General features: G+C 33.9%; 6 protein-coding genes across 15 annotated transcripts; 3 read left to right on the forward strand and 3 right to left on the reverse strand.

Moving 5' to 3' along the window:
• Positions 1-363: 363 nt before the first annotated feature.
• LOC107471859 (protein LNK3) lies at positions 364-5,104 on the forward strand. 5 transcript variants are annotated; one of them, XM_052255197.1, is made up of 8 exons: positions 445-621; positions 1,487-1,894; positions 2,263-2,348; positions 2,438-2,493; positions 3,408-3,524; positions 3,609-3,754; positions 4,030-4,087; positions 4,524-4,755. In XM_052255197.1, the coding sequence occupies exons 2-8, from the start codon at positions 1,497-1,499 to the stop codon at positions 4,608-4,610; spliced, it is 948 nt and encodes a 315-aa protein (XP_052111157.1). In that variant the 5' UTR covers positions 445-621; positions 1,487-1,496; the 3' UTR covers positions 4,611-4,755. The 5 variants fall into 5 exon arrangements, with proteins under 5 accessions (XP_015946857.1, XP_052111157.1, XP_052111156.1 ...); XM_016091371.3 differs by lacking the exons at positions 445-621; positions 4,030-4,087 and adding an exon at positions 364-438 and having other exon boundaries at positions 4,524-5,104; XM_052255196.1 differs by lacking the exon at positions 4,030-4,087 and having other exon boundaries at positions 445-714; positions 4,524-5,104.
• A 687-nt stretch (positions 5,105-5,791) lies between these two features.
• On the forward strand, positions 5,792-9,374 carry LOC107471996 (uncharacterized). 3 transcript variants are annotated; one of them, XM_016091564.3, is made up of 6 exons: positions 5,792-5,884; positions 6,531-6,591; positions 6,690-6,721; positions 7,733-7,974; positions 8,788-9,024; positions 9,116-9,374. In XM_016091564.3, the coding sequence occupies exons 2-6, from the start codon at positions 6,539-6,541 to the stop codon at positions 9,122-9,124; spliced, it is 573 nt and encodes a 190-aa protein (XP_015947050.3). In that variant the 5' UTR covers positions 5,792-5,884; positions 6,531-6,538; the 3' UTR covers positions 9,125-9,374. The 3 variants fall into 3 exon arrangements, with proteins under 3 accessions (XP_015947050.3, XP_052111166.1, XP_052111167.1); XM_052255206.1 differs by having other exon boundaries at positions 5,838-5,882; positions 6,536-6,591; XM_052255207.1 differs by lacking the exon at positions 5,792-5,884 and adding an exon at positions 5,985-6,147 and having other exon boundaries at positions 6,536-6,591.
• An 891-nt stretch (positions 9,375-10,265) lies between these two features.
• LOC107472047 (putative pentatricopeptide repeat-containing protein At1g56570) lies at positions 10,266-13,549 on the forward strand. Its single transcript, XM_016091620.3, has 2 exons — positions 10,266-11,369; positions 11,774-13,549. The coding sequence occupies exons 1-2, from the start codon at positions 10,755-10,757 to the stop codon at positions 12,983-12,985; spliced, it is 1,827 nt and encodes a 608-aa protein (XP_015947106.1). The 5' UTR covers positions 10,266-10,754; the 3' UTR covers positions 12,986-13,549.
• Positions 13,550-14,029: 480 nt separating this feature from the next.
• On the reverse strand, positions 14,030-17,989 carry LOC107471999 (GPI mannosyltransferase 1). Of its 3 annotated transcripts, none has more exons than XM_016091569.3 (5): positions 17,744-17,989; positions 16,732-17,004; positions 15,999-16,181; positions 14,796-15,328; positions 14,030-14,515 (listed from the first exon to the last, which is right to left on the reverse strand). In XM_016091569.3, the coding sequence occupies exons 2-5, from the start codon at positions 17,000-17,002 to the stop codon at positions 14,201-14,203; spliced, it is 1,302 nt and encodes a 433-aa protein (XP_015947055.1). In that variant the 5' UTR covers positions 17,003-17,004; positions 17,744-17,989; the 3' UTR covers positions 14,030-14,200. The 3 variants fall into 3 exon arrangements, with proteins under 3 accessions (XP_015947055.1, XP_015947056.1, XP_015947057.1); XM_016091570.3 differs by having other exon boundaries at positions 16,732-17,021; XM_016091571.3 differs by having other exon boundaries at positions 16,732-16,878; positions 17,744-17,988.
• Positions 17,990-18,807: 818 nt separating this feature from the next.
• Positions 18,808-19,997, reverse strand: LOC107471957 (signaling peptide TAXIMIN 1). The gene is made up of 2 exons (XM_016091513.3): positions 19,750-19,997; positions 18,808-19,065 (listed from the first exon to the last, which is right to left on the reverse strand). Exons 1-2 carry the CDS (start codon positions 19,869-19,871, stop codon positions 18,942-18,944), a joined length of 246 nt encoding a protein of 81 aa, XP_015946999.1. The 5' UTR covers positions 19,872-19,997; the 3' UTR covers positions 18,808-18,941.
• LOC107471958 (THO complex subunit 7A) lies at positions 18,869-24,417 on the reverse strand. Of its 2 annotated transcripts, XR_002369667.2 has the most exons (3): positions 23,800-24,417; positions 21,234-21,445; positions 18,869-19,065 (listed from the first exon to the last, which is right to left on the reverse strand). XR_002369667.2 is itself a non-coding variant. In XM_016091515.3 (2 exons), exons 1-2 carry the CDS (start codon positions 24,391-24,393, stop codon positions 21,311-21,313), a joined length of 729 nt encoding a protein of 242 aa, XP_015947001.1. In that variant the 5' UTR covers positions 24,394-24,417; the 3' UTR covers positions 21,050-21,310. The 2 variants fall into 2 exon arrangements, 1 of the variants encoding a protein (XP_015947001.1); XM_016091515.3 differs by lacking the exon at positions 18,869-19,065 and having other exon boundaries at positions 21,050-21,445.
• Positions 24,418-25,909: the final 1,492 nt, after the last annotated feature.

The following is a 25,909-nucleotide window of genomic DNA, read 5'->3' on the forward strand; positions in this document are numbered from 1 at the left end:
AAGAAAACTCACCAGAAACTAAATAACCTAGGGTAGCATATATTTTATTATTTTTTACCAATATGAAAAAAAATTAGCCGCGAATATATACCAAAAACAAAAGGCCAGGGGAATAATTCCTTATCCAAAATGGTAGCAAGGAACGGAAGCCTTTCCGGTATGCAATTTCCAACGCAATGAATGCACATGGTTTGTGGCATCAGATGCCAGGTGTCAAAATCTCCAGAGAAACTAAATCACAAAACGAACAAAACCTCGACACGTGGTCCAATGAGAGTGCCGATTTTGATGGAGCATTTTGAGCCACATATCTTTCTTTTGGGGACCAAAAATGGTTCACAGCCACAAGCTTCACAGTCCTACCATCCTCTATACCATGTCTTCCTCTTTCTTTTCTTTACAACTGTCTTTCTGTTGCTTCGTTCAGTCTTCATTCTGGTACACCACCTACTAGTTGCCCCCCATTTTGACCCTCTCATTTTTATTTATTCTTATTTTATTTTATAATATTATTATTATTTTCAATTTCAATTTCCAATCCCTATTGAAAAACATAGCCATAGCCATAGCCGCCTCTGCCTTTAGCTGCTTGCTCTTATGATAAGATAAATACACTCTCAGGTTTCAACCTAATTGGTTTCAATTCGTTATTTCATTTTCAAGTTTGTGTTCGTTTCTGACTCCTCTCAAAGCTTTGTTCTGTTTCTCTTACCAGTATTCTCCTTTCGCCTTCTTTTGTTTTATTATTTTCTATTTTCTTTTTTTTTTTGGTATTTTTATGATTCGTGTGTATGCAAGGATGCTTGAGCTGTTTCACTTGTTATACTTTGATTATACTTTGTTCTTATTTGATTTGCGTATTTATGTATTCTAGATTCTAGAACTTAATTGAAGTGGATCTTGGAAAGAAAAGTGATATAGAAGAAACTGTTTCCCTGAATAATGGAGTTTCTACTTTCTTGGATCGTATACTGTGATTATAAGGTTACGTTTGGTTCGCAGTTAAAATTTTACTCATTAATGCCGTCTATTAAGATTTTCACCTCATTTTTAACTCTGCGACCAAACACACCTCAAGAATAGTTACTCACTTGCTAGTTTCTTCACATTATCTGTGGGATGTGGCCACAGCACAGGGGTGAAGGAATTCATTTAGAACTATAGGGTTTACAACCATGCTAAGTGTGACCAAAATCAGCTGTAGAATACATATTGAAATACAAAATACACCTTAAAAATGAGTTAAACTACATATGTATTTGTACACAAATATACTGCGACTGATTTTAGTGTGTAAATGACATCTTTTGTAGGGTTTATGGTTCTTCAAATTTTAATCATTTTGAAAATTTCAGTTTGACTCTAATATTTCTGCTATGAATGTTTTACTCCAAGTCTGTGTGTCAGAAAATTCTGCATATATCTTATGATAAAGGTTGTTGTTTCTTGCATGTTGATCATCATTTCTTTTTAACATTGTGTACAGATACTAGGTCATGGATTGGTACTACGGGAGTGATGTTAACGATTTTCTTGTTCCAAAAGATCAGGATTTATTGGATAGGCATCCTTCACCAGGCTGTTGGTCAAACTGGGGAGTAAATGCAAATGAAGGTTTTAATTTGCCGAAAAAGTTTGTTGTCATGGATTTCATGGACGAAAGTTTCGATAACCAATTCAGGCTTGAATCATCGATTCATGATCGGTTCAATGAAAGTTTGAATAATCAAATTGAGCTTGAATCATCTCTACAAGACAAAGATGGGTCTAGCAGTTCAAGTGTATGTGGCGGATTGCCTGAGAAATCTTTTCAACAAACTGCACTTTCATGTGATCAGCCTAATCACCAGCTTCAAGATCTACCGAGATTCAAACAGACCGATGATATTTTCTTGTACAAGCTTAACTTCCACAGTTTTGATACCTGGTTTTGTTCTTTGAATTGCTTTGGCTTGGCACTAGTATACTCTGCATGTTAGGAAGTCGAGTGCTAATTGAATTGCTCTGTCGATTTTATTTGTCCACTCAATTGTGAATTTCTTTAATGAAACACAGACTAACACACTATTTATAAACTCCATAAGCATATATATATGATATCATGATAAAGGCTTCAATTTTCTTCCAACATTTCTGTTTTGAAACACATCAGGGCTGTTCAATGTTCACTGGCTTACCATAGGCATATAGTTAATCTAATTGAAATAAATATCGAATATGATGTTACATCATTCACTTTTTTTTTTCCTTCACATAATTCAGGGATTATGTACCTGAAGATCTTCCCTATGTCGATAACCTGGAGAAATCATTTAACTTTTCACCCGAAAATCAATGCATTACACCTGGTGACTGTTCTTTTCTAGATATTCAGTGCAAACAAGCATGTTGGATATGGATGCAAAATATCTTAAAATACATATTTTCTTTTTGTCAGGTCAACTGCAGAAACACACTGCAGCTTCAAATTCTGATGATCTCCTTGATATAAAGGTGATAATACTTCTCGTTGATTAGTTTAAAAGTTGCTTTATCTATCACATGGCTTAGCAGGTACAATTTAATTAATTTCTGATTTGCCATCAGCTGTTTGTATAATTTTTTAATTTACATATGTACACATATGCATACACACCAATAGAAAGATGCATGCAATGTTTACACTTGTATTCTGTCATCTAATTGTATGTGCCCACGTGTGCATGTGGCAGTCAAAATATTAAGATGGGAATGTTCAAATTTCCTTATTCCAATACACTCAACAAATTATCTAAGTGATTTGATTTTCAGTTGATTTGGTTCTTTGCATGCCACTCAATGGAGTTATTTTTTGCTTTTAAATACATTATCCAGTGATATTTTTTCGAATAGGAACTTCATAGTAAGGGAGTCATTCAACTTCATTTGTATAAACTAGGAAAATTTTCATTCATCTAAAAATTTCTCAGCAGTCCACGTCATTTCACGAATCTAATTATCTAAACCTTTCAGTGGCAGCCAGAATTGACCATATTTGGAGTGTCTTGAAAGCTCTGAAATGTCTATTTTGCCCTTTGGAGCACGGATCAAAGTTTCTTTTATGAAATCTTTTGCAACATAGAAATCCTTGATCCTTTTATTGGACATCTTGTTTTGTTCTAAATCTCTACTTGCTCTAAGTTTTAATGGATTGTCCATTGCTTGTGTTTGTGGATTTAGGCTTCCTTATATGTTCTTCTCTCTTTCTACATGTCTTGAACTTTTGGTATAATTAGAAAAGTGTGTATATCTTTAGTGTGAAGCCATCATATATTGCATTTATTTTTATCATTTTGGAAAAAAAAATAAAATAAAGCATACAATTGTAATATGTAGCTTCAGCTTTTCAAACTTATAATGTAATGTAATCCATTTCATTTCTTTTCAAGGCACTGCCAGCCAACGTCTTAGACTCTTATGAGCAATCCAGCAGGGACGAGGTCTTGAACGAGCAATCATCGCTTGAGGAATCTATACTGCATGATCTCGAGATGGTGATTGGGCAGGTGAAGCGACTGAGAGCACAAATCCTTGACATATGATTAATTTAATGGAAACTTATGCCTTTTTTTTTTGTTGTTGTTGACCAGTTCACTGAAAAGACCCGTATTTGCTTCCGAGATGCTCTATACCGTCTTGCCCGAAATAATGAACATCAGCATTCAGTGCAAGACCAGGAAAAAGATGTTGACATGAAAAATGTAATGCTACATATGGATCAAAATCAAACAGTGAGGTACATGATTTAAGTCTGCTTAATATCTATTCGGTTTTTTTGTCCCCTATCCGATGCATTATAACTTGTTTAATGATGAATTATACTAAGATGCATCTTAATATATCTTTTTTATCAAGAGAAATTCTTAGAACTCTCCTTCTCAAAGCCATTCATGTTTTAATTTTAAAAAATTATTACAATAAACTAACCATGGTTAAATTAACCAAAATAAGCAATCATCTTCTCTCATGCAATACTATTTTCGCTGACGGTGCTGTCATCGGTGGCATCAGTCTTTTGGATCGCCTTCTCTCTGCTCTCTTTATCAGTATCCGTCGCCCGAACCTACATGTAAGTTTAAAATTCAAGCAAACGAACCATACTAAAATCTAAATCTTCATATCAAAACAGGTTAAAAAAAAAACTCCTCCCAAGATAACTCCTAGGAATCTAGGTTTTGCTTCCACCATTCTCTGAAGTTTGATCCTTATTTTCGTTGTAATCCTTCATATCTTTATTTCCATGGTAAACACCTCGTATCTCTTCTATTGATATGGCTTTTGTACCTTTCCTCACATAACCAGCATCTTGTTTTTGGTTATTACATAAGAACAAGTTTTTTAATTGATTTTTGGTCAAATTCCATAACAGTAATAGTGGTGCAAGAGAGTTGATTTTGTCCAAGAGCATCTAAGAATTTCTCATGGTATCAAGGATTCAAAGATAGTGCCGTTTATACTCTGTACTTCTGTACTATTGACACCCTTGATTCATCTTGTGCTTTTAGGTCTCAGGAAAAGATTCCGATGGAATCGGAGACGAACTGCGTCGACAGGGTGATTGCGAACCTTATGTTCAACAAGATAGAGTATAACATGCATGGTCTTCCTATGATGACATCAACCGTAAGCTCCGAGCAAGAAGTGACTGACAGCAATGCTATATACACTAAAAACTCAAAAGCCTCAAATCCTGCGCAGAAATTTCACTATCCCAACCAACAAAAACTACCAGGAGACAGCGAGGTTCCGTGGTTTGAAATAAGTAACCAACAGAAAGACATGAGTTCACATATTGAATTTGGAAATCCTGTGAAGAAGTCTTTCATGCTAGAGTTTGGTTAGATGATGTGATTGGTAGCTGTAGGGAAGTAGCTATACCAAAAAGAAGAGAGGAAAAAAAGAAAAGAAAAACCAAGTTCATGTAATTATTCAGTCCTACTATTACAGTTTATGCAATATGCATGTGTATATATATGCCTTTGCATTATACCATAATTATCTGTATTATTTAGTTTTATTCAATGCTTGCTGTGCCCAACCAGCTCAGTTTTGTTTTCTTGGAATGTAAATGCTTGAATTGATCAAATTTGTTGCTTCAGATTTACAGTTGATATGAATGCAATATATATTGGAAAATTGTATTCTTAAATATTATCCTCAAATTAAGATTTAATTTTACAATGAGAAAAAAAATAAGGCCCTCAAATAAGTACGGGTTGGAACTTGGTAAAAATTGATGAAAAATCAGCTTAATTACATACTGATTTTTCAATATGAAGTCAAGTCAAAAGAAATTTTCAATTTTTATAAAAGGATTTTTTTAAGGAGAGAAATTTGTAATTGATAAATTTTATGTATAAAAATTGAATTCCTAAGTTTTAATTAAATTAAATTAGTATTTTAAATTAATTAATGTGTATTATGGTAGTCTCTAATTCAATAAAAAGTTGTGGTAAAAATATATTGATTCATATTAGTTAATTTGAAGGGGGTAATTTGATCAAATTGAAAATTTTGAAATTTATTTGACTCGTGTATAAATTCGGAAGTACCAATTTGATCATTTATTAAATTTATAATAATGATGATATATTCTAAATAATATATTTTATATTTATATATTTGATTTGATTTGATTCGGTTCTAATTCTGTTCTACCATGTTGGGTTTTTAAATTTCTGAGCCAATTGCTTAAACCGGTCTGGTTTACAAAACCGGAAAAAGTACTTCTCGCATTATTGACCCAATGAGTCAATGACCCTTCTTTTGAATACCCTTTTATTCATTCCCAAAAATAGTTTAAAAAAAAAAAGCAAAGGGTATCGAAGAAGTGCAGAGCAAGGTCCAGTAACGACGCCGTTCCTGTGTGAGTGTTTTTCCCTCATTGCGTATTCTGTTGTTCTTAACTTCAGAAATTTTTCGCTGTTAGAATGTTTTCTACTCTTGATTTGATTTAATTTATTGTGGTTTATTGTTTTGGTGTATGAATGATTATTATTCATCGCGTCGCTGATTCCGCGTTGTGTGCGACTGTTTTCATACCTAAATATTTCGAACAATTTGAGCTGATTTAATAAGATTGTATGTAAACGGAAGGGGTGAATACTATTATCCAGAATCTTCTATCTGGTAGAGTTGAAACTGAGAAAAATCTCGTTTCATTTGGAAATCTTCCTTACTGTGTTTATACTTTATAGGGTGGCACATGTGACTATGAATACTAATACTTGGTATTTTCTATGTCTAGACGGAAGCAATTTGCGTTCTGTTTATTTGATATCTATTCTTTACTTTCTTGAATAGTGTTTCTAAGATCGAAATATACAGATAGTAGATACATAAACTTGAGTTACTTTAATCATAATCAGCAATGAATGTTAGAAAACATGCTTGCTTAGTTTTATTTAGCTGAAACAACAATTTCCTTCTTTAGTCATGTTTGTTTTTGCTAGTGTGAACCAATGCGCACCCGTATTTGTTGACGAAGCTGATATAATTGCTTCTTTTGTTAGTGCAGAGAATGTTTAAGAACACTTTCCAATCTGGATTTCTCTCCATCTTATACAGCCTTGGGTATGTTGTGTTTTTTGAGTCTACATGATTTGACTTTTGAATATTTACTATAAAAATGGTGAGACTGTAACTCTATTGGTTCCTTATTTTATTTTTAGGAGCAAACCTTTGCAGATATGGGACAAAGAAGGTATGTGCCTTCTGTTACTGTTATTGTGTAACTGTATAAAGTGGTTGGTCATATTTGGATTGGTTTATATTAAAATTATATAACCTTGCATTTTATAAGAAATATGTTGGTCAACTAGGGTCGTACCTTTCTATCATTATTTAACTATTTGAGTTGTGAAAGAATTTATGTGAACTAAGTGCACATGGAAGGAATGGATTTTGGCATTTCCATTATGTGCAATGTGGTGAAGGAGAATTATTCTGTTCTTAGTTTAATTTGTCAACTTACTGTGTGTCTCATTGAACTGAAAACCTTTGCATCCTAATTCTAATTCTAATTCATGTATCTGCTTTTAGTTTAAATTTGTGCCTCTGAGGAAAACTCCTGCTTTTTCAGATTATTATGCCCACAATATGTCGTAACTGTTGAAGATTATAATCCAAACTTGTGATGTGGATTTGTGAGATTTTGTAATCTCTAACTTCACTTGTGACTGTTGAATACTTGAATATAGTATGGTAGGAACAGATTCTAAGTAGTTTACAACAGACAGAGGAAGAAAACTTAGTGGCTGCAGCTGTGTTTGTTAGAAAGAGAGGGAGGAAATGGCGGGAAACACTGCTAAAATGTCACTTAGGAGTAAGAGTGATATAATGAGAGTGGGAAGTTTCTGTGTTGTCTAATCATTTGTTTCAGCTTGTAATAGAGAGAAAGGCTCTCATTCCTCAGAGTTAGAATTTCCCCAATTGTACATTCTAGTGCTCTTGGCGCATTGCCAAGGAATAGGATCCCTAATCTCTTTCCCATTGCTGATACCTCTTCTAACACAGTATTTTAGTAACTATAGAAGTTCTTAGTTTTTTAATTATAAAAGTTGAGTCTGTTGAAAACAAACAATAAAATATTTGCCAATGATTTTAGGTTTGTGTATGGAAATGAAATCTGTTTCAACCTGCTAATTATTATATCAACTTGGCTTTCCAAGGTGAATATGATGTATGACTAATTTTGTCGTGGACCGTTTTATAGTTGTGAATGGACATATAAAGCGACCACAGGATGAAGACATACAATCAAATGTGCTGGAAATAGTTGGATCAAATATTCAGTCGACATACATTACATGCCCAGCTGACCCAGCTGCAACACTTGGCATAAAACTTCCATTCCTTGTTATGATTGTGAAGAATCTAAAGAAGTATTTCACTTTTGAGATTCAAATTTTGGACGATAAGAATGTCAGAAGACGATTTCGAGCATCTAATTTCCAAGTGTGTAAGTCTGCCCCTGTTTGCATTGTATGGGTTTCTTGAAAATCTCTTGGCCATTTATTTATTCAATGTCCATTTTACGTATGAGTACTCTATTATTTGACAGAAATTCTGGCTAAAATCTTGGTTTGCCTTGTCTAAATCCAATTGTGGAAGTACATTGTACAAAAAAGTTCCACTAGTTTGAATAATTCTGCAGCATAAAATTATAATATTATTTAATGTAGAACTTGTTTATGGCCCACAACACTTGTTGCAACTCTGCCCAGTTTGATGAATGTGCAATTTGACATTTTTTTTTTCTCTTTTCTAATTTATTGATATTATTATGAGGTAAAATGTTACACTTTTGGGTTTAAATATGTTTAGTCCCTATAAAATTGTTTTCTTTTTCTCTTGTCATGTTAACATTCAATGGAGATAAATTGATGACAGGGAATGAAACCAGACATTTTAAAATTTCTCATGATCAAAATAAAAATATTGACAAGGTTTCAGTTTATATTAGCTCTACATACTAGTTATGAAAATCTTGTAAGGACTTGTGTTGATTTTAAATGATTCAATAGCTTGCTAGAGGCAGTTATTTAGTACCAAGCGATCATTTTTAAGCTCAATGATAATGATGATGTTAATTACTACTAAAAAGATATATTTGCTTATTTATACTGTTGCATTTTCTTTGAAAGCAAATCTCAAGGTCACCGGTTTTCGGAAGTAAACACCTTTCATCTTCAAGCATAGATGCCTTGTTCTGTATGAATTACTGTTCAGCTATGCATCCCAAGTGATGAACTATTTTGTATGTTACAGGCTGTCACTAGAGTTAAGCCATACATTTGCACCATGCCGCTTAGAATGGATGATGGGTGGAATCAAATCCAGTTGAACTTAGCGGACTTCACGAAGAGAGCATATGGCACAAATTATATGGAGACCCTGCGGGTTCAAGTGCATGCAAACTGTCGCCTGAGAAGGATATATTTCTCCGATCGCTTGTATTCTGAAGAGGAACTACCACCAGAATTCAAATTGTACCTTCCGATGCAGGTTAGAGATGCCCCCCATGTGCAACCTTACATCTCTTCTTTCCATCTCATTTGATTCAGGCCTTATATCATTTTCTATTTGTCGTCTGCAGAAAGCATGAACAAGTCATAGCATGAGGAATTCAGAGCCTGAAGGCGAGCGATGGATTTTTTTTTTGGAACACTATAATTGTTCTATTTCCCCTCTTTCTGTCAGAAATTAAGCAGTAGTTTGGTTCTGATGTATGGTGATTTATGCTTATATGTGATAGTATCTTGCTAAGAACACAATGATGAATGAGATGCAACTGGGATTGCATGAATAATGTACATTACATGGTTATATGAAAGCTGGCCTGTATGCTTTTCTAATGGCCCGTGTGTGATTCTAGGGTTTCATGAAATAGACGATCAAACACGTTGTTAGTGACATTTGTATAGGGCGAAAAAAAGTTTTGGCCTCTTATGGAATTCGACAAAAATGCTTGCAGATAAAGTTCAATTTCGAGTTCTTGAATCGATGCTTTGTCTCGTCTTGTATATGTATGATTGTTCCGGCAGGTTAGGCAGTGTGGGTTTTCAGCGGGATACTTTTCCGGTGGTTTAGGCCGGCCAACACCTTTAAACAGCTTTAAACAGGCTTAAATTTATTTATTTTTTATCATACAAGATATTAATTTAATTTAATTTAGAAGTATCATATGCTATAACTTATTTTACTTTCCACATATTTATATTATATTACATGACACACCACTCCCATTAACATTATTGCCAAAATGAGTTAAATATATTGTTTATATTCCTGAAGAAGGGAGAGGAATGAGTGAAGTAGTGTTGATGAGGAAGCTGTTCTGCAACCAGTTGGTAGAAAAGCCCCATGACTCCGGTGTGACCTCGCGTGGTGCTGCTGTAGTGCTCCAGAGTTAATTTTGAGTAATGCTACACATCCAAGTCATTTTATGAACTAAGTCCAATCAAGTTAAACAATAAGATTTTGAATAATACTAGCCATAACTGATTTTTGTTATGTTAAACTAACTTTGTTGGGCTTGGTTAACAAAAAGATTCAGGGAAAAAGATTCTCTAAAAGTGATAAAGTAATACTTTAATCACCTTTGAATTTGTAATATTTATTATCTGTGAGTCCCACTATCTTAATTCAATGGTGATTAATGATGTATTTTTTTTTCTCTAAAATGACAATACAACTTTAGAGGATCCAGATCCAAAGACTTGGATGTCTAGCATTATTCTTTAATTTTTCGCCATCAATGATCTTTACAGAACCTGGTTTAGGATAACAAGTGATCATTCCTACAATGTAACCTGACTCATTTCCTGCATTATCCCCAGTTCCATAATTTGCCATTGAGGTACACGTAACCCTTCCACCCTGCACAAATCTCAGAACACAAGCTACACAACAATATACATTTAACTTCTTGATCAAGACATATATCAGCTTTCAAATTGCAAAACAAGGCCAAATTGTGCTTGACCAAAATATTTTTCACCTATGATCCTAACTTGAAAATATCACACCGGATGATGAACAAAAAACAGAATTTAGAGGAAAGAATCATTATTCTTTACAGGTTGAAATAACAACTTTTCATATGAAGTCATGGCACTAGAAAGTAATTTCCACTGATTCCACCTGAATGAAGAAATGAAGAACTTTTTCTATCATCTTATGCTGAAAAAATAAACAACTTCTTCTATGGTCACTCTTCATAAACAAGGACGAAGATGATGACTGGTACTAGGAAGTTACTGTCCCCAACCCATTTCCGGCCCATCCCCACCATTGTCCATAACTCTCTTGCCGATGACACCCAATTGAATTCTATTGCACCGTTTTGCCCCAAAGACATTTCCGGTTTAGCCACTGATCTCATCAAATCATATTTTGATAAGGGGTCCATTGAAGAAGCACGCATGCTGTTTGATGAAATGTCACATAGAGATGTTGTCACTTGGACTGCTATGATTACTGGCTACAATTCTTGCAACCACCATGGTCGTGCGTGGAACGTGTTCTGTGAGATGTTGAGATACGGGACGCGGTCTAACGAGTTCACCTTGTCTGCAGTTTTGAAGACATGTAAGGGGCTGAGTGCGCTTTTGTGTGGGAAGTTGGTTCATGGGTTGGCTATAAAGAATGGTACTCAAGGGTCATCCATATATGTTGATAATGCACTAATGGATGTGTATGCCACTTGCTGTAGTAGCATGGACAGTGCAAGAATGGTTTTTGAGAGTATCCTTAACAAGAATGCTGTCTCATGGACAACTTTGATAACTGGATATACTCATAGAGGAGATGCTTATGGTGGCCTTCGAGCTTTCCGCCAAATGCTTCTGGTAGGTTCCCACTTTTCTTCAACTTTTCTGGTTCCAAATCCATGTTTGTTTTACTCAAAACGATGGGTCTCATAGCAGCAAAAAAAACAATAGAGAACACATTTTTTTTTCTTTTCAACAAAATGTTAAATTGTGTATTCATATAATGGATGCTGTGAGATTTCTACCACTTTGTTCCATCCTACAAAACTCATGTATTCTGTTAAGATTAAGGCTCCTCTAAGGTGATAAACTAAGGAGGTAACCACAATCATTAACCATTTATTGATTAAGGGTAGGTAACCTCTAATTTTCTCATTTGCGAGATAAACTCACCTTAGAGGAACTTCAAGGAAAACATTAAAATTCTTGGTAGAGGCTAGCTCAGTATAATGGGGTTTTCATATTTCCTTGGTGATAAACAGGAGGAAGGAGAGCTGAGCCCCTTCAGCTTTTCAATTGCTGTTAGAGCTTGTGCATCTACTGGCTTGGGTAATTTGGGCAAGCAGGTACATGCTGCAGTGATTAATCATGGATTTGAGTCCAATCTTCCTGTCATGAATTCTATACTGGACATGTATTTCAAGTCTTGTTCAGCATGCGAGGCAAAGCAATTATTCTTTGAAATGAGTCAGAAAGATACTATCACATGGAATACCTTGATAGCTGGTTTTGAGACATTGGATCCTAAACAATCATTCTGCATCTTTTCTCAAATGGTATCTGAAGGTTTTAGTCCAAATTGCTTCACATTCACCAGTGTGGTAGCTGCATGTGGTAACTCAGCATTTCTGTATTGTGGGCAGCAGCTTCATGGGGGAATTTTTCGTAGAGGCTTCAATAACAACTTGGCATTATCCAATGCCCTTATTGACATGTATGGAAAGTGTGGAAACATAACAGATTCACATAAAATATTTAGCCAAATGCCATGCAAAAATCTGGTCTCCTGGACTTCCATGCTGATTGGATACGGGGCTCATGGGCATGGAAAAGAAGCTACTAAATTATTCAATGAGATGGTCAGATCAGGTATCAAACCTGATAGGATAGTGTTCATGGCAGTTCTGAGTGCTTGTAGCCATGCCGGACTAGTGGATGAGGGCCTGAGATATTTTAGACTATTGACAAGATTTTATAATGTTGCACCCGATCAAGAGATATATGGATGTGTAGTCGATTTGCTTGGGCGTGCTGGTAGAGTAAAGGAAGCCTATCAACTAATAGAGAATATGCCTTTTAAGCCGGATGAATCTATATGGGTTGCCCTTCTTGGGGCTTGTAAAGCTCATAAACAACGAAGTATAGGCAAACTGGCAGCTTCAAGGGTGTTGGAAATGAAGCCAAATAGAGCTGGAACTTATGTGCTTTTATCAAATTTTTTTGCTGCTGAAGGTAACTGGACTGGTGCTGCCTGGTTAAGGAAGCTTATGAGAGGTATTAAAAATAAGAAAGAGGCAGGGATGAGCTGGATTGAATTGAAAAACCAGGTTTACAGTTTTGTTGTTGGAGGTGAATTTGTTTCTTCAAACGAGCAGATTGTTGAAGTTTTGGAAGTATTGATTACGCATATGAAAGATTTTGGATATACACTTGACTTAGATTGCTTTGTACATGACCAAGAAAATGAGGTTTGAACACAAGCCATATGATTAATATGTCATTGCCGAATGTTCAGCTGTTCATAGCAGCTCATTTGGTTCAATTCTTGCTATCTCAATCAACTTGTTCATAAGAAACCGGAAAGAGTCCAGCATTTTACATGTTTTAGCGGAGAGAGTTGCTTCGATTAGTTCAGAAAATAGAAATCAACAGAAAATTAACTGGAAGAAGAGCAGGTTATCTTTTGATTAAGTTCTGTTCTTTCTTGCTCTCAGGGACGCAAGAATCATTTATTGGAAGAGAGAAGGCAAATAATGGCAATGAATTTTGCATGAGATTTGTGAGCTAAGATGTTTGTATACTTAGAATCAAATGATATTTGATGCTGATCAAGAAAGATGAAAGAGGTAGTTATTAGTTATTACTGAATAGGTATGACTGTCTCATTCTGATTGTGATTTGATGGGGAAATGAAATTAGGAATCACACTCCTTGTTTTATGCCATTCATACATGTATACAATGGGTAAAAAATACCGTTCTTGTTACGTGCATATTGCACATATTGTGATTTTTTTAGCTATTGTTATTAATTTTTTATACTGGATTTTTGATGTTTTAATGATTCAATAGCTTGCTAGAGGCAGTTATTTAAGAACACAATGATGAATGAGATGCAACTGGGATTGCATGAATAATGTACATTACATGGTTATATGAAAGCTGGCTCTCTATGCTTTTCTAATGGGCTGTGTATGATTCCAGGGTTTCATGAAATAGACAATCAAACACGTTGTTAGTGACATTTGCAGATAAAGTTTTGGCCTCTTATGGAATTCGACAATAATGCTTGCAGATAAAGTTAAATTTCTAGTTCTTGAATCGATGCATTGTCTTGTCTTGTATATGTATGATTTTTCCGGGCTTCCGGCAGGTTAGGCAGTGTGGGTTTTCAGCGGGATATTTTTCCGGCGGTTTAGGCCGGCCAACAGCTGGGTCTAGGTCTTAGCCCATTTTGCCACCCCGCCCCATCATTCATTGTAGAACCATCTGTTGGGGTGTCTTTCTAGAGAGCTAAACTTCAGCAAGGATTCTTACATAGCATATAAGCAGATGCATAATGCATTGCCATATTTTAACAGGATTACCTCCCCTCCAAATCTAATGAAGTTCAATTACTGAAGCAAAACCGAGATAACGAAAGCAATAACAATAAGAATTTTTAATGACAGATGACACTTAGAAAGTCACTCATTCAAGTTTAGCAACATTTTTGGACTTGACATCCTTCAAACCTAGGAAAAATGAAGAAAATCTATGGTGGCGAATAACCAATGTAAGGATGAAAACATTAGCTGCATGAAACACTAAGCTTGCCACCCAAAGCTCTAAGAATACGTTTTTACCCTTGAACTCAAGCAGATAACCCCACATTAGCCAATGGACCTGAGCTCCCATCCATGAAAGAATGCAAAGCATGCCATCCCATTTAAGCTTCATTTTGCTCCATGGTAATATCAGAGGCAACAAGCAAAAGAACCATACAAAATACTGTGCAGTTATCACCTGCAAAATAAAAAAGCATTTATTAGTGCACTCATGGTCTTGAGCATTAACTTAATTACTCTAAACTAGAATAAAATAGCACAATATTCTTTCAAATATTATATATTTTTAGATATTATCGCTTGCAAATTGCAAAAGGTATATTAATTTTATGATTTAAGTGTACAACATAGTTCCCAATATAGACAAAGTTGTGCATCATAATAAAGAATCTAATATACCAAAGTCCTTGCAAACAATTAAATGGGAATAAGAACTAATGGAAAATTTAAGTGCAAACCTTGTTGAATGCTACAAATGCTACAGTCTGAGCAAATAGACAGAATGGCAAATCCTTTGCAAAACAGAAAATAAGAACCAGCTGCACCATGAACTGCGGCAAAAATGAGATAAGCTTCTCCATCACTGAAATATCATAACCATAGTGAAGATAGATGTGATAGAAATAGATGGAGAAGTTGTGCCTTGGGTCTGTTCTAGTAAGGTGGTATAGTAGTGCCTCATGTAGGAATTCCCATCCATATAAATAATAGGACAAACCAGTAAATAAGAAGAAAACCGCTGCCGAAACCATTCCAAACATCAGCCTCTTCCTTGTAAATATGCATTTTAAGAGATTATGTAAGGAACACAAGCAATTCCCATCATTGAGTCTTTCTGCTTGAGCAGCAGTCCAGTTCTTTAGGATAGGTTTCCGATTAGATGGGAAGAAATTTGGATCAAGAACCAGGACAATAGGGATGGCATAAATTATGGGATAAATCCTGAAATGGACAATAAGTCCATACCAAAATGCTGACTGCAACAGATTACCTGTAAAATGTGGCAGGAAAAAGATAAGGCACAAAAGCATACAATGAAGTCTTCAAAAGACATGCAAATATCAAATATTGTATACCTTTTACAAAAATATGTTGCTTTGAAGCATCAACAGAATTTGAACTTAATAATAAAAAATGCAAGGCTCTAACATAAATTATCAACAGAGGAAAGGCAAAAGTCGAATTAAAACGTAGCTAGAAGGCTGTTTTCTGATCCCCTATTCCACCAAATACAACATCAATTATATACTGCAGTTTATTTAGCTTTCAGAATGATTGGAAGGAGATATTTAAAATCGAACAGGGTCAAAAAGTGAAGATTATTATTATCATTGTCCATTTAAAAAAATAAAAATCAGGCTTTTTACTATACATGTTGAAAATTTGACTTACTATTTTATTTACATTTCTTTTTTTTTATTGATTCTTGTCATTTTATTGAAAGTTAGGGTCAAAATATTTGTGAAGAGTCACCGAAACGCAGAATGTAAAACCTATTTGTGAAAACTGATTTTTCTTATATCAAGATAAATGACCAAAATATAGCTACCAGTGGATCAAACATAATAGCCACATGTTAGAACATAGAAAGGATTACAGATTAAAAGATTGACAATCTATACTCATTACACTATTTACATCATAGAGAAGTAGAACTGTACCTTTCATAAGACAGATAATTATCCACAATATCATGGCACAAACAACAGGTTCACAGTTCCCACGTGTCCCTATGGTGAAAGTAAATGGATTGAAGAGCCATGTCATGACACAATAGTTGCAGAGTTTTCTGGGTACCTTCCTCTGCTGTAGAATAAAATGGATAAAATATCCCACCAGCAAATCTGCATTTTAGACATGATATTTATGGTTAGGTATAACGTTTGGAAAATTATTCAACACAGGATTTCTATAAAGAAAGTTAATCTAGACTCAATTTAAAGTAGTTAATTACAAACGTTAAAATAAGGGCAATACCAGGACTGGCTCAGAGATAGGAAGAAACTAGAAAGTAAAAAAAAGGTGTAAAATTGTTATTGTTTATTCAATTCAGGGATCTGACATTCTCTACAAAAGAATAACCAAATGACAAAACATCTCTTCTTTCAACCTTATCCTTTCTATTTATTTATACTAAATCCTAACTAAGCATTTATAATTAAGAGGGGCCTAAAAAGGAAATTTCTCATAATTGTGACTCCAACATTGTAATAACCATATTTCTGATGCAATAAGCTATAAGATATAGTTCCATCTCTATTTTGAAAGAATTAATTTTTATTTTTCTACTTCCTATGAAAGGAAAAATTGGCTGAACAAAAGAAAGAATCTATGTTAAACATCATCTAATATACACTACACAAGACATAATTATCTGCACAACTAAATCCATACCTGAAGCTGAGAAGATAAACTTTCCCCAAGATCGATGGATTAATGAATTAGGAATGAGAAGAAACGCAAGCAGGGGGGAATAGCGATATGTGGTCCTCTTATAAGGGGAATCACCCGAAGCCATTAAAGACGCAGCATCAGAAAATACTAGGTAATCAACATCGGTATAATTAACCTCCATATGAGCATCTTGCCACTCTCCATATATAATTAAAATAACACGAAAAATGGCAGAGAATAAAAGCAGTGACGTAAAATCCAATGATCGCATATCTGAAAGATTAATCACGCTGACAAATTAAAAAAAGATGGTCAACAGTAACACAGTTAATCAACTATACATCTTCAAGTACACATAAGGTTGCCTCAGTATCTTAGCAACAAGCTGAAAACATTGACTTCGCCATTATCATTATGGCCACAGTGGATTTTAATAGAAGATGCTACCTTTGTCTCTTCCAGATGATTTATCATTTCTTGTGGCACTGTGGGATCCAATTAGTATAACTAGTAATTCAATCAGTTCAAATTTGTCATGATTTGATTTTGTTTCAGTTTTGTTAATCAAGATTGTTGGTTTAAATTTAACTGCGATCACCTTAAGGACCAATGGACTTAACATCGCGACCTATGACACCAGTAATGGGAGCAGCCCTTGTACTAGATGCTAATCAGAGAAACTATACGGAAATAAAGTTGCACCTTGCTAAAAGCTATAACTTTAGAACTAGTGGTAATAACTCATTCCAAAGTGCTTGCTCAAAGTTGCACCCTTGCTAACCACTATTGCTTTCTATTGGCATCAGAGTGCTCTTAAACTTGCAGTCTTCTGTCATAGTTAATCGGCAATTGGAATAAGGCAATGCAGCTTAAAGTTCATATATATCCAAACACACCCAGGCATTTTATCAAACAGTTAAGGTGCAATTAAGAAACAACTTTAAGATGAGAAATTGAGAATAGAGAAATGAAAAAGACAATTCAGTTTAGAATGTTATGTAACTGGGATTACCTGAGAATCTCAATAGATTGCTATGGCAAATATGAGGATCCAGAGGAGCCTTTGGGTTGGGTCTGCTACTTCACCGTCAACGAAGAGGAACGGAGGCACCAAAGCGCGACATTAGCGACGGCAAACTGGCGGCTTCGGATAAGGCAACGACAACCCAGAAACGGCGGAGCTTTCACTCCGGCAACGACGGCATCTTCGAGTCAACGGCAGCGAAGAGGAACGGGTGGGACGAAGCAGAAGGGGCCTTAGGGGTACACAGGGAACCAGTAAGGGTGGGTCGGGTTCCAGGGTATATGGTTTCGGGCGGGTTCTAGTTGTTCGAGTCGGGTCATCCATTGCTGGCCCAAGGCCAAGCCCAAAACAAAAAATTTAAAACAAAACCTGAAAATAACAAACTCAGGTTGGTTTATTTTTGGCACAAGAGCAAGGAGGGTGTTGTTCACATCAGCTATAGCTTCAGGTATGGTTTATTTTTGGCACAAGACATCATTTTGAAAGAATTAATTTTAATTAATAAGATATGTGATTTATTTTTATAGAAATAAAAAATTTATCTAAAATTCGGCCCCTCCATATTAAACTTTCTGGATCCGTTCCTAATTGTGGTTAGTAATTTGTTTTGTGTAGTAGGTCAAATTAATTTGATTCTTAAGAATGGGAAAAATTTGTTATTCTAAGTGGGTTTTTGCTGATGAAATATTACACCTTATGGTGTGTCACCATTGTTTTCTACTACCATTTGTGCTAGATAAGCTTTTATAAGATTCATTTAACGTTTAACTAATTTATATTGATCGAATGATCAGCTCTGCGACGAATTAATCCTTAACCTCTCGCGTTAATTAGAGAATATCGTAGCCAACCAAAAAAACATTCATTTAACTTTAAAAACCCTAATATATCTCTTGAGCTTTGCATTTTTTTTACTTTGAATATTACTATATTAGTCATCTGTTGATGTTGATTAATAATTCTTTTGTTCTTCTTGCCAAAGAAAGGCAACAAAGAACAAGAAGCCTACTTTCAAATTCAGATTTTGGCATACAGGATTTTACAACCAAGAGTTGTTTCATGATGAGCACTATATATTCATCAAACCATAATCAAAGAAATTGAATACACCAATTAACAAAAGAATATACGGTGGATTGCTATCATATTCATCACTACTCAAAGACTTCATATGATACAAATATCTCTAACATGGAATCTTAGAGGTGAACCACTCCATGACCGAAAATGGAGCCTTGATCAAAGCCAGAGCAAACTCAACTATGAGGGTCACACAAAGGCAACATGGGCATATGCATGTCAAAGTCAACCTGAAAACAATTCAATTTCATCAACCTCTGAAAAGAGACAACCCTCTACCAAAAATTATCCATTTACGTCTATAAGCTACACACCAATCATTTATATATTCAACACAATTCATATTTTAAACGAATCTAATAATTGGATAATTAGTAAGTAACTAGTTATGTGGGTATTATTCATGGAATAATATCAACAGGGAAGCATTGAATCAATGCTTAAGTTGTCTCTGTGGATTGTATCTCATGGATTTATCTCATGGATTTATGAGGTTAGGTATTATTTTTTTAATTTTTTTTTAATTTGTGTAATAATAGATATTTATACATTTTTTTAATGGAAAAATAAGATAAACTGAACTAAGATAATGTACAAGATAAGTTAATAAATATTTTGGTTGATTCATAAATCGATTAGAATCTCTTAAATTGATAAATGGATATTTGGTTCCTATTAAAACCGTGACATGTGAGACTTCTTACTATTAATTAATGTATGAGTTGCTACTTCTTCACACAATACTCCACTGAGTTGACTCGATTTTACTGAAGTTGCATGACTCGACCCAATTAAGGGACCAAGTTCTTTACCATCTTAACTAATTTTACATCTATAAAAATCGATAATAGATATTTATCTATTGTAAATAGATATGAGAGTATAGGGGAAAAAAAAAAGTCAAAAACACTTACCCAACGATCCAAACAATGATACCCACAAGGGAGATTAGGAGAGAAACGAAGGCAAAAGGTAGGCCTAACAGAAACCCAATAGGCCTGCATTTTCGGTCCTCATCAGAGCAACAACAACACATTATATATGGCTTTGATAAATGATAATGCCCTCTTTTTTAGTGCTTATTGCCTTATGTATCTGAAGTTTGCTAATTGCTACTACCTATTTGTTAATTTCTGAGAAGGCAAATACAGTATAAATTATAAACTACAACATTGACGGGGGAGCACAATTATAAATATTATTAGAAGAGATTAATCAACTTTCTTAGTAGTTTCTTTTTATTGTCCACATGTCATGTTATATGATATTGTAACATAAAAATTATGCAAGTGGGATACTTTACTAATATATTGATATTGATATATGATTAAATATTAAAATAAATAAATAGATTTCTTGTTTTGAATTTTTAATACTAGAAATCTGTCAGAATTAGATTCTTATAAAAGCCACACAAACACGTAGCTATTTTCGCCGGTTACCAAATCAAGTTGATTACCACTAAATAATATGATTTCACGTTGATTATTGCGTCTTTCTACGTGATTAACAGACCTTCCTCCTTGCATACGAGTAAACGACACTTGCTTGTAGATATGGACAAAGATTTAATTATAATTTTATAAAAAAAAAAAAATTATCCTTTCTGGGGTATAGTCAATTAGATGTTGCAAAGGCAAAGCCAATTGAGTAAGGCCATGTAATATATTCGGCTTATAAGTAATTTGGAAAAAAAATGACATAGGTATATATCAGAAATTTTCATGCATCATAAAAAAAATTTTATGCAGACAATTAATTGATATTACAGCATTAATAAAAGTAACTAATTTTCAAGCTCACTATTCAAAAGTCATCTAAACTTATAAATCTGATTGAATAATAGTACACAGAGCATCAAAATTAAACTCTATATCAGGGTAGAAGTAGACTTTCCTATACTTATTGTAGATTGTCATATCCCGATCAAGCTAATACAAACCCACCTTTAGTGTTGGATAATAAATAATAAACAGAGAATGAATGCTAATTTAAATTGACAGCTAAATGGAATAAACAATCAAATATTACAAGGATAAAGTCTTAATTATGGCAATTGAAACTTTTTCCTTGTAGTTGTTGATTGTTTACTCTCTTTTATCTGCCAAATTAGCATTTCCTTAAACAAAAGAGAGATTAAAAGAAAGGGAAAAAAACAAAACCAAGTGGTAGAAAATTGTTAGGTTCCCTGTTGATATGAACATGAAAAATGAGTAGAGAGAAAAAATTTTCTATCCCGATTTCATTTCATTTGGTTTGTGATAAACTAACACTCACATTCATACACATAAAGACCTACCTTCAGATGAAATCATTGAAATCAGAATGCAGTTTTACAAAGGTCCTAAGCATTAGCACAAATATATTGATAGTGAATTTATAAGCGGTTCCTAATCACCTTAGGGGGGAAAACTCCATGTTTGCTTCTTAAAGAGTAGATGATGTTACAACAGCAAGATTGAAGACCGAACCTAGTTACTGGTCAATTGTCATTGCTTCTGAGCCTCCACTTCCATTCTCCATCCCATTCTTAAGTTCCTCGGTTGCTATTCTCATCTCCTCGACCAGATTCTTCTGCTCTTCCTCTATCGTGTTCTGCAACTCATCCACCTGAAGAAAGGTTAAGCAACAGCGACAGAATAAATGTTACTGTAAGTTGTTTTACATGCACAACATTTTCCTTTCCAAAATGCAGGATACAACATACAAGTAAAAGATGAAATATTAGATAGAATAAAGAAAAAAAAATAGATAAATGCAGTTTTCCTATCATTCTAAGCATCACACAACATATTCAGCAAGCATAAAGGTTTAAACATGGCACAAGATTTTAAGACATGAAAATCAGTGTTGTTTCATAAATGTAAAAAACAAATACTGTAGTCATAAATCTTGGCCTTTTAGAAGGATTGGCTTGTATTAAAATTGGCAACCTTTAATCGATATGTACCAAAAATATTAAGTACAGACTGGAAGAACAACTTCAGCAAAACAGAAGAAGAGAAAAGCAGAATATAAAACAATTTGTTTTGAAATTTTTTAACCAAAGAGTCTCAATGTCTGAATCACAATCACCATCGACATACTAATTCAACAGTTTCAATTTTGCATCTGACAAAGGTGAGCATAACAGAGATATAAATCTCCTGCAACCATCAAAAGATAAAGATAATAGTTGTGTTAACAAGTATGACAATATAGTTTGGATAAAGTTGGAACTTTTTAATAATGTTGGACTTAGATGGGAGGTGCTTACATTTGCAAAATAGCACATGGTCACAATATGTTACTATAAAGAACGTAAGGAAATGACAAATATGGCATAACTCTTGCACATTTAATCCCAAATTTTAGACTAGCTTTATAAGATAAGAATAAGCATTTGTGTTGAGTTCCATTATCGTCAGTGCAAAGAGAGAATGGATAGAAAGAAATGTACAATGTGAAGTGTGATTCACCCTTTTATAGGGGGATGACTAAAACTAATAACAAGTAAACTGGATCATTATAGAAGAAATGCTGAGAGAATGAATTACTACTAAGCACTAATTCACTAAACCCCTATCTCCTTAGGCAGGGTTGCCTATACGTATTACATGAGGCCATAGTTCCTTGTCATAAATCATATCTGAATTAAACCCATTTAAGCTTAAATCTCTATCATAACATGAATTACTACATTGATAGTTTTTTTCTATTGGTTCTTGTTCTTGTACAGAGAACCTCTAGTGTTCCTATTTTGTCTATTTGTAAATACTTGTTCTCCACTAAATAAAATCTCTTTAACATTACTAAGAAATAATAAAGAAGAAAAAGTGAGACATGCTTGAGTCCAACTTTTCATACTAGTATGCCACAGCTATTCCTCAGCACAAATGACTTGTTCTGTTTATCTGCCTCTTTTAAATAGCATTCTATATTTCTGTTTTTGCATTCTCTTTTACAAAAATGAGTTCTCTTTCTAAAATCATTCAGACTGCACCAATAAGTAATGCCTCTATGTATTCCATGGCAAGCCTATCAATTGTAAATCATCATGCAATTTCAATCTATAAGAGTATTTAATTGAATGCCGTATGTGACCAATGGCAGCTAGATATTATGAACCTATACAATTTATGCATTTTTAGAGAGTTTAGTTTTACTTTGACATTATGATGCAGCCAGGACCAGGAGCATTTTTTTCCCTTTTCGATAAAAAAAAGATTTGTGTTGATCATAAGAAAGAAGATGGAAAAGAGATCCTCTATACAAGAACCACAACATACAAAAAGAACTATGAACAAAGCATAGCTTTCCAATCTCTCAAAATATATGAGCGAATATCCTCTAAATAGACTGTGTACTCTTCACGAACAAGAGGCCAAGCACTTGAACTCTATCTATCACAAAACATGATTGTCATAAAATGAAATTGAAGGTGCAAGAATTGCACTTCAACCACATACTCCAGTTGGGGGCATACATAAGGCAATGCCACAAGAATTTGGCCTCCTTCCCCTTTGTTATACCCATAAAGCTTCCAAAAGCCGAGGACATTATATAGAGGGTTGAAGAGAAGGTAAATAACGGAAGTGGGTGGGTAAGTGGAAGCGAAAGAAGGGTATGTGTGGGTGGAATACTGGAATTGACCTCCTAGCATAGGATCTAATAAAATCAAAATTTTAATCCCAAATTGGATTGAAATACTAGATGTTCCAATTTCCAAATGTACTTCACTTGATTATCCTAAACTAAACATGCTCTAGAGTAAATCACCAACGTTTAATTGAGTTTGGAACTATTCAATTAAACTACATGAAAGCCATAATTCATAGCATCTACATTTACCACACAGAAGCATAACAGATAAACACAAAAAGGCAACCCTAAACCACAAAATTGATTCAATTTCTACAAAAGAAAAACAACAGAGCAATGAGATAAAGCCATCAATGCATATATCATAAGCGAGAACCACTCACCACATGCAACAAAAGAGCGAATTGCTTCTTCCGAAGCTCCAACAATCTGGAACCAGCAGTATTCTCCATGTCCAACGCCATGATTTCTTTCTCCAACTGCGTAATGAGCTTCTGCGTCTCTGACCTTGGCGGTTGCTGAGCAATCAATTTCCTGATAGCCTCACACTCCTCTTTATGCCGTCTCTCAACTTTACTCTCTTCCAGAAGCTTCTTAAGATCTTCAATGTCGTTCTGCGCTATCAAGATCTGTCGATTCGTTTCGTCCTTGAGCTCGTTGAAATTCTCCTGCTCTCTGATATTTGCATCAACAATGGCTTTGCTCTTCAGAAGCGGGATCTCGAAAGTCGTGAGCTCCTGCAAGAACGCTCTCGCGAGCTTATCGCAGTCGCTGTAGTTGTCGGCGTCGTCCTTTTCAATCTCGGAGACGAAAGCGGTGAACTTCTTCTGAAGCTTCTTCAATGGAGGCTCGCCCCTCGTTGTTGTTGTGCGAGTGAGAAGCCTGTGTTTGATGATGACGTCATCTTCGGCGGGACCGAAGGCGTATGTGGCTGCAACTGCCTCTCCCCGCCCTGAAACCTTTCTCCCTTTCAGCATCTCAATTTCTTCACAAACCCACTCTCAATTCTCAAACATGTATCAGTGTGTTGGGATTTGGGCTACACAGTTACGATTGGATTTGGGTTTCAGTTTTTTTCTTTGAAAAAAAATTGGGCTTGAGATACTACTAAGTTGATAGGTTTTCGGCCTTTTTAATTTAAGAAAACAAAAAACAAACAACTAACTTGGGTTGAATTGTTTTGAATTATGTAAAATGTATGCAACCTTCTTTACTTTGTCTTATAAAGAGATATAGTGAAAAATAATAAAAAAATGTATGTAATAATCCTAACTAATTCGAGTTGCTCTAGTAATTAGTTCATCAATTCTGCTACGTTACTAACAGTATTTTTGTTAATTTTTGCCCAACTCTTATTTATGATCATGTTTAATGGAAGTGTCTTTATGAATGTGTATAATAAAAATGTTTTTTTATGGCTATATCTAATAAAAGTGTTTTATATATGTAATTTTTTGAATGCGTTTAAAATATAATAATTAATTATTGTTAGTAACAAGTTGACAAATAATATATTGGTACTTTATACTTTTCCTTAGTTCATTATTCTATTTAATCTAAGTATCAGAAATTCAAATTTTATTTTAATGTATAGAATAACTCATTGATCAATAACAAATTCTTAAATATAACTTAGATGCTAAAACTCAAATTCAAAAATTATTTTTTTTTTAGAATATTGCACTATGCTAAAACTCAAATTCAAAAATTACTTTTTTTTAGAATGTTGCACTCCTTTTGTTAATTAAACAAATATTAGTTTTTTATTTATTATATTTTATATTAATGACTCATATTTAGATCTTAAAATTTAATGTTCAAAATTTAAAATTTTAAAATTTAATATTTAAAATTAACATTAAAATTTGAGAGTATAAAGAGTACTGTACTTTTTTTTTTTAAAAAAAACCTATTAGCTAGATGTTATCTTCACTCTTGAGTATACCTCTTTTATAGAGGTTTCACTTTTATCATTAAGATTGATTGATAAGAAGTGGGAAAAAATAAAATATTTATCTCTTATATCATAATTTATTTTTCTAAAAAAGAAATACAACATTATTTTTGCATAATACAATTGTTGATTTAATTATTCTATGACTAGCCTTTGGTCTATTATTCCTTAATAAATAAATATGAGCTATAAGTTAATATAGAATTACTCCTTGTATTTAGTAGTAAATTATTATGAAAAACTAAATAAAAAATTCAAAATTTTCAATTCATAACCACAACAAGTTTATACTTTATAGTATATGGATTAAACCCATGTCAATTTAATAAACTTTTATTTGGATTAAAGTGTATGAACTTAATTTGATTTTTCTGTATTCAGTATTTTTTCACAATAATAAAATCTTAATACAAATATCTAATCAATATTAGAAAAATAATTACTTTTACATTTATTATTTGAAATTCAACGTCTAAGAAGAATAATAAATATTTTTTTAAAAAAACCTTTTAAAAGTAATATTTTTTTAGTTGATAAGT

Source organism: Arachis duranensis, chromosome 10, assembly GCF_000817695.3.
Source record: "Arachis duranensis cultivar V14167 chromosome 10, aradu.V14167.gnm2.J7QH, whole genome shotgun sequence".
Taxonomy (NCBI): Eukaryota; Viridiplantae; Streptophyta; class Magnoliopsida; order Fabales; family Fabaceae; genus Arachis; species Arachis duranensis.

What these genes read in the sequence shown, in the direction of transcription:
- LOC107471859 (XM_016091371.3), top strand. Translation starts at nt 1,497, where the DNA reads ATGGATTGGTACTACGGGAGTGATGTTAACGATTTTCTTGTTCCAAAA. An exon ending in ATGATCTCCTTGATATAAAG is followed by an intron (nt 2,494 to 3,407) that starts GTGATAATACTT and finishes TTTCTTTTCAAG; the next exon opens with GCACTGCCAGCCAACGTCTT. An exon ending in TCGAGATGGTGATTGGGCAG is followed by an intron (nt 3,525 to 3,608) that starts GTGAAGCGACTG and finishes GTTGTTGACCAG; the next exon opens with TTCACTGAAAAGACCCGTAT.
- LOC107471996 (XM_016091564.3), top strand. Translation starts at nt 6,539, where the DNA reads ATGTTTAAGAACACTTTCCAATCTGGATTTCTCTCCATCTTATACAGC. An exon ending in GCAGATATGGGACAAAGAAG is followed by an intron (nt 6,722 to 7,732) that starts GTATGTGCCTTC and finishes ACCGTTTTATAG; the next exon opens with TTGTGAATGGACATATAAAG. An exon ending in TTCGAGCATCTAATTTCCAA is followed by an intron (nt 7,975 to 8,787) that starts GTGTGTAAGTCT and finishes TGTATGTTACAG; the next exon opens with GCTGTCACTAGAGTTAAGCC.
- LOC107472047 (XM_016091620.3), top strand. Translation starts at nt 10,755, where the DNA reads ATGATGACTGGTACTAGGAAGTTACTGTCCCCAACCCATTTCCGGCCC. An exon ending in CTTTCCGCCAAATGCTTCTG is followed by an intron (nt 11,370 to 11,773) that starts GTAGGTTCCCAC and finishes GGTGATAAACAG; the next exon opens with GAGGAAGGAGAGCTGAGCCC.
- LOC107471999 (XM_016091569.3), bottom strand. Translation starts at nt 17,002, where the DNA reads ATGCGATCATTGGATTTTACGTCACTGCTTTTATTCTCTGCCATTTTT. An exon ending in GTTTATCTTCTCAGCTTCAG is followed by an intron (nt 16,182 to 16,731) that starts GTATGGATTTAG and finishes TCTAAAATGCAG; the next exon opens with ATTTGCTGGTGGGATATTTT. An exon ending in CATTTGTAGCATTCAACAAG is followed by an intron (nt 14,516 to 14,795) that starts GTTTGCACTTAA and finishes TTTATTTTGCAG; the next exon opens with GTGATAACTGCACAGTATTT.
- LOC107471957 (XM_016091513.3), bottom strand. Translation starts at nt 19,871, where the DNA reads ATGTGTTGTTGTTGCTCTGATGAGGACCGAAAATGCAGGCCTATTGGG. An exon ending in ATCATTGTTTGGATCGTTGG is followed by an intron (nt 19,066 to 19,749) that starts GTAAGTGTTTTT and finishes AATTGTTTTCAG; the next exon opens with GTTGACTTTGACATGCATAT.
- LOC107471958 (XM_016091515.3), bottom strand. Translation starts at nt 24,393, where the DNA reads ATGCTGAAAGGGAGAAAGGTTTCAGGGCGGGGAGAGGCAGTTGCAGCC. An exon ending in TCGCTCTTTTGTTGCATGTG is followed by an intron (nt 21,446 to 23,799) that starts GTGAGTGGTTCT and finishes ACCTTTCTTCAG; the next exon opens with GTGGATGAGTTGCAGAACAC.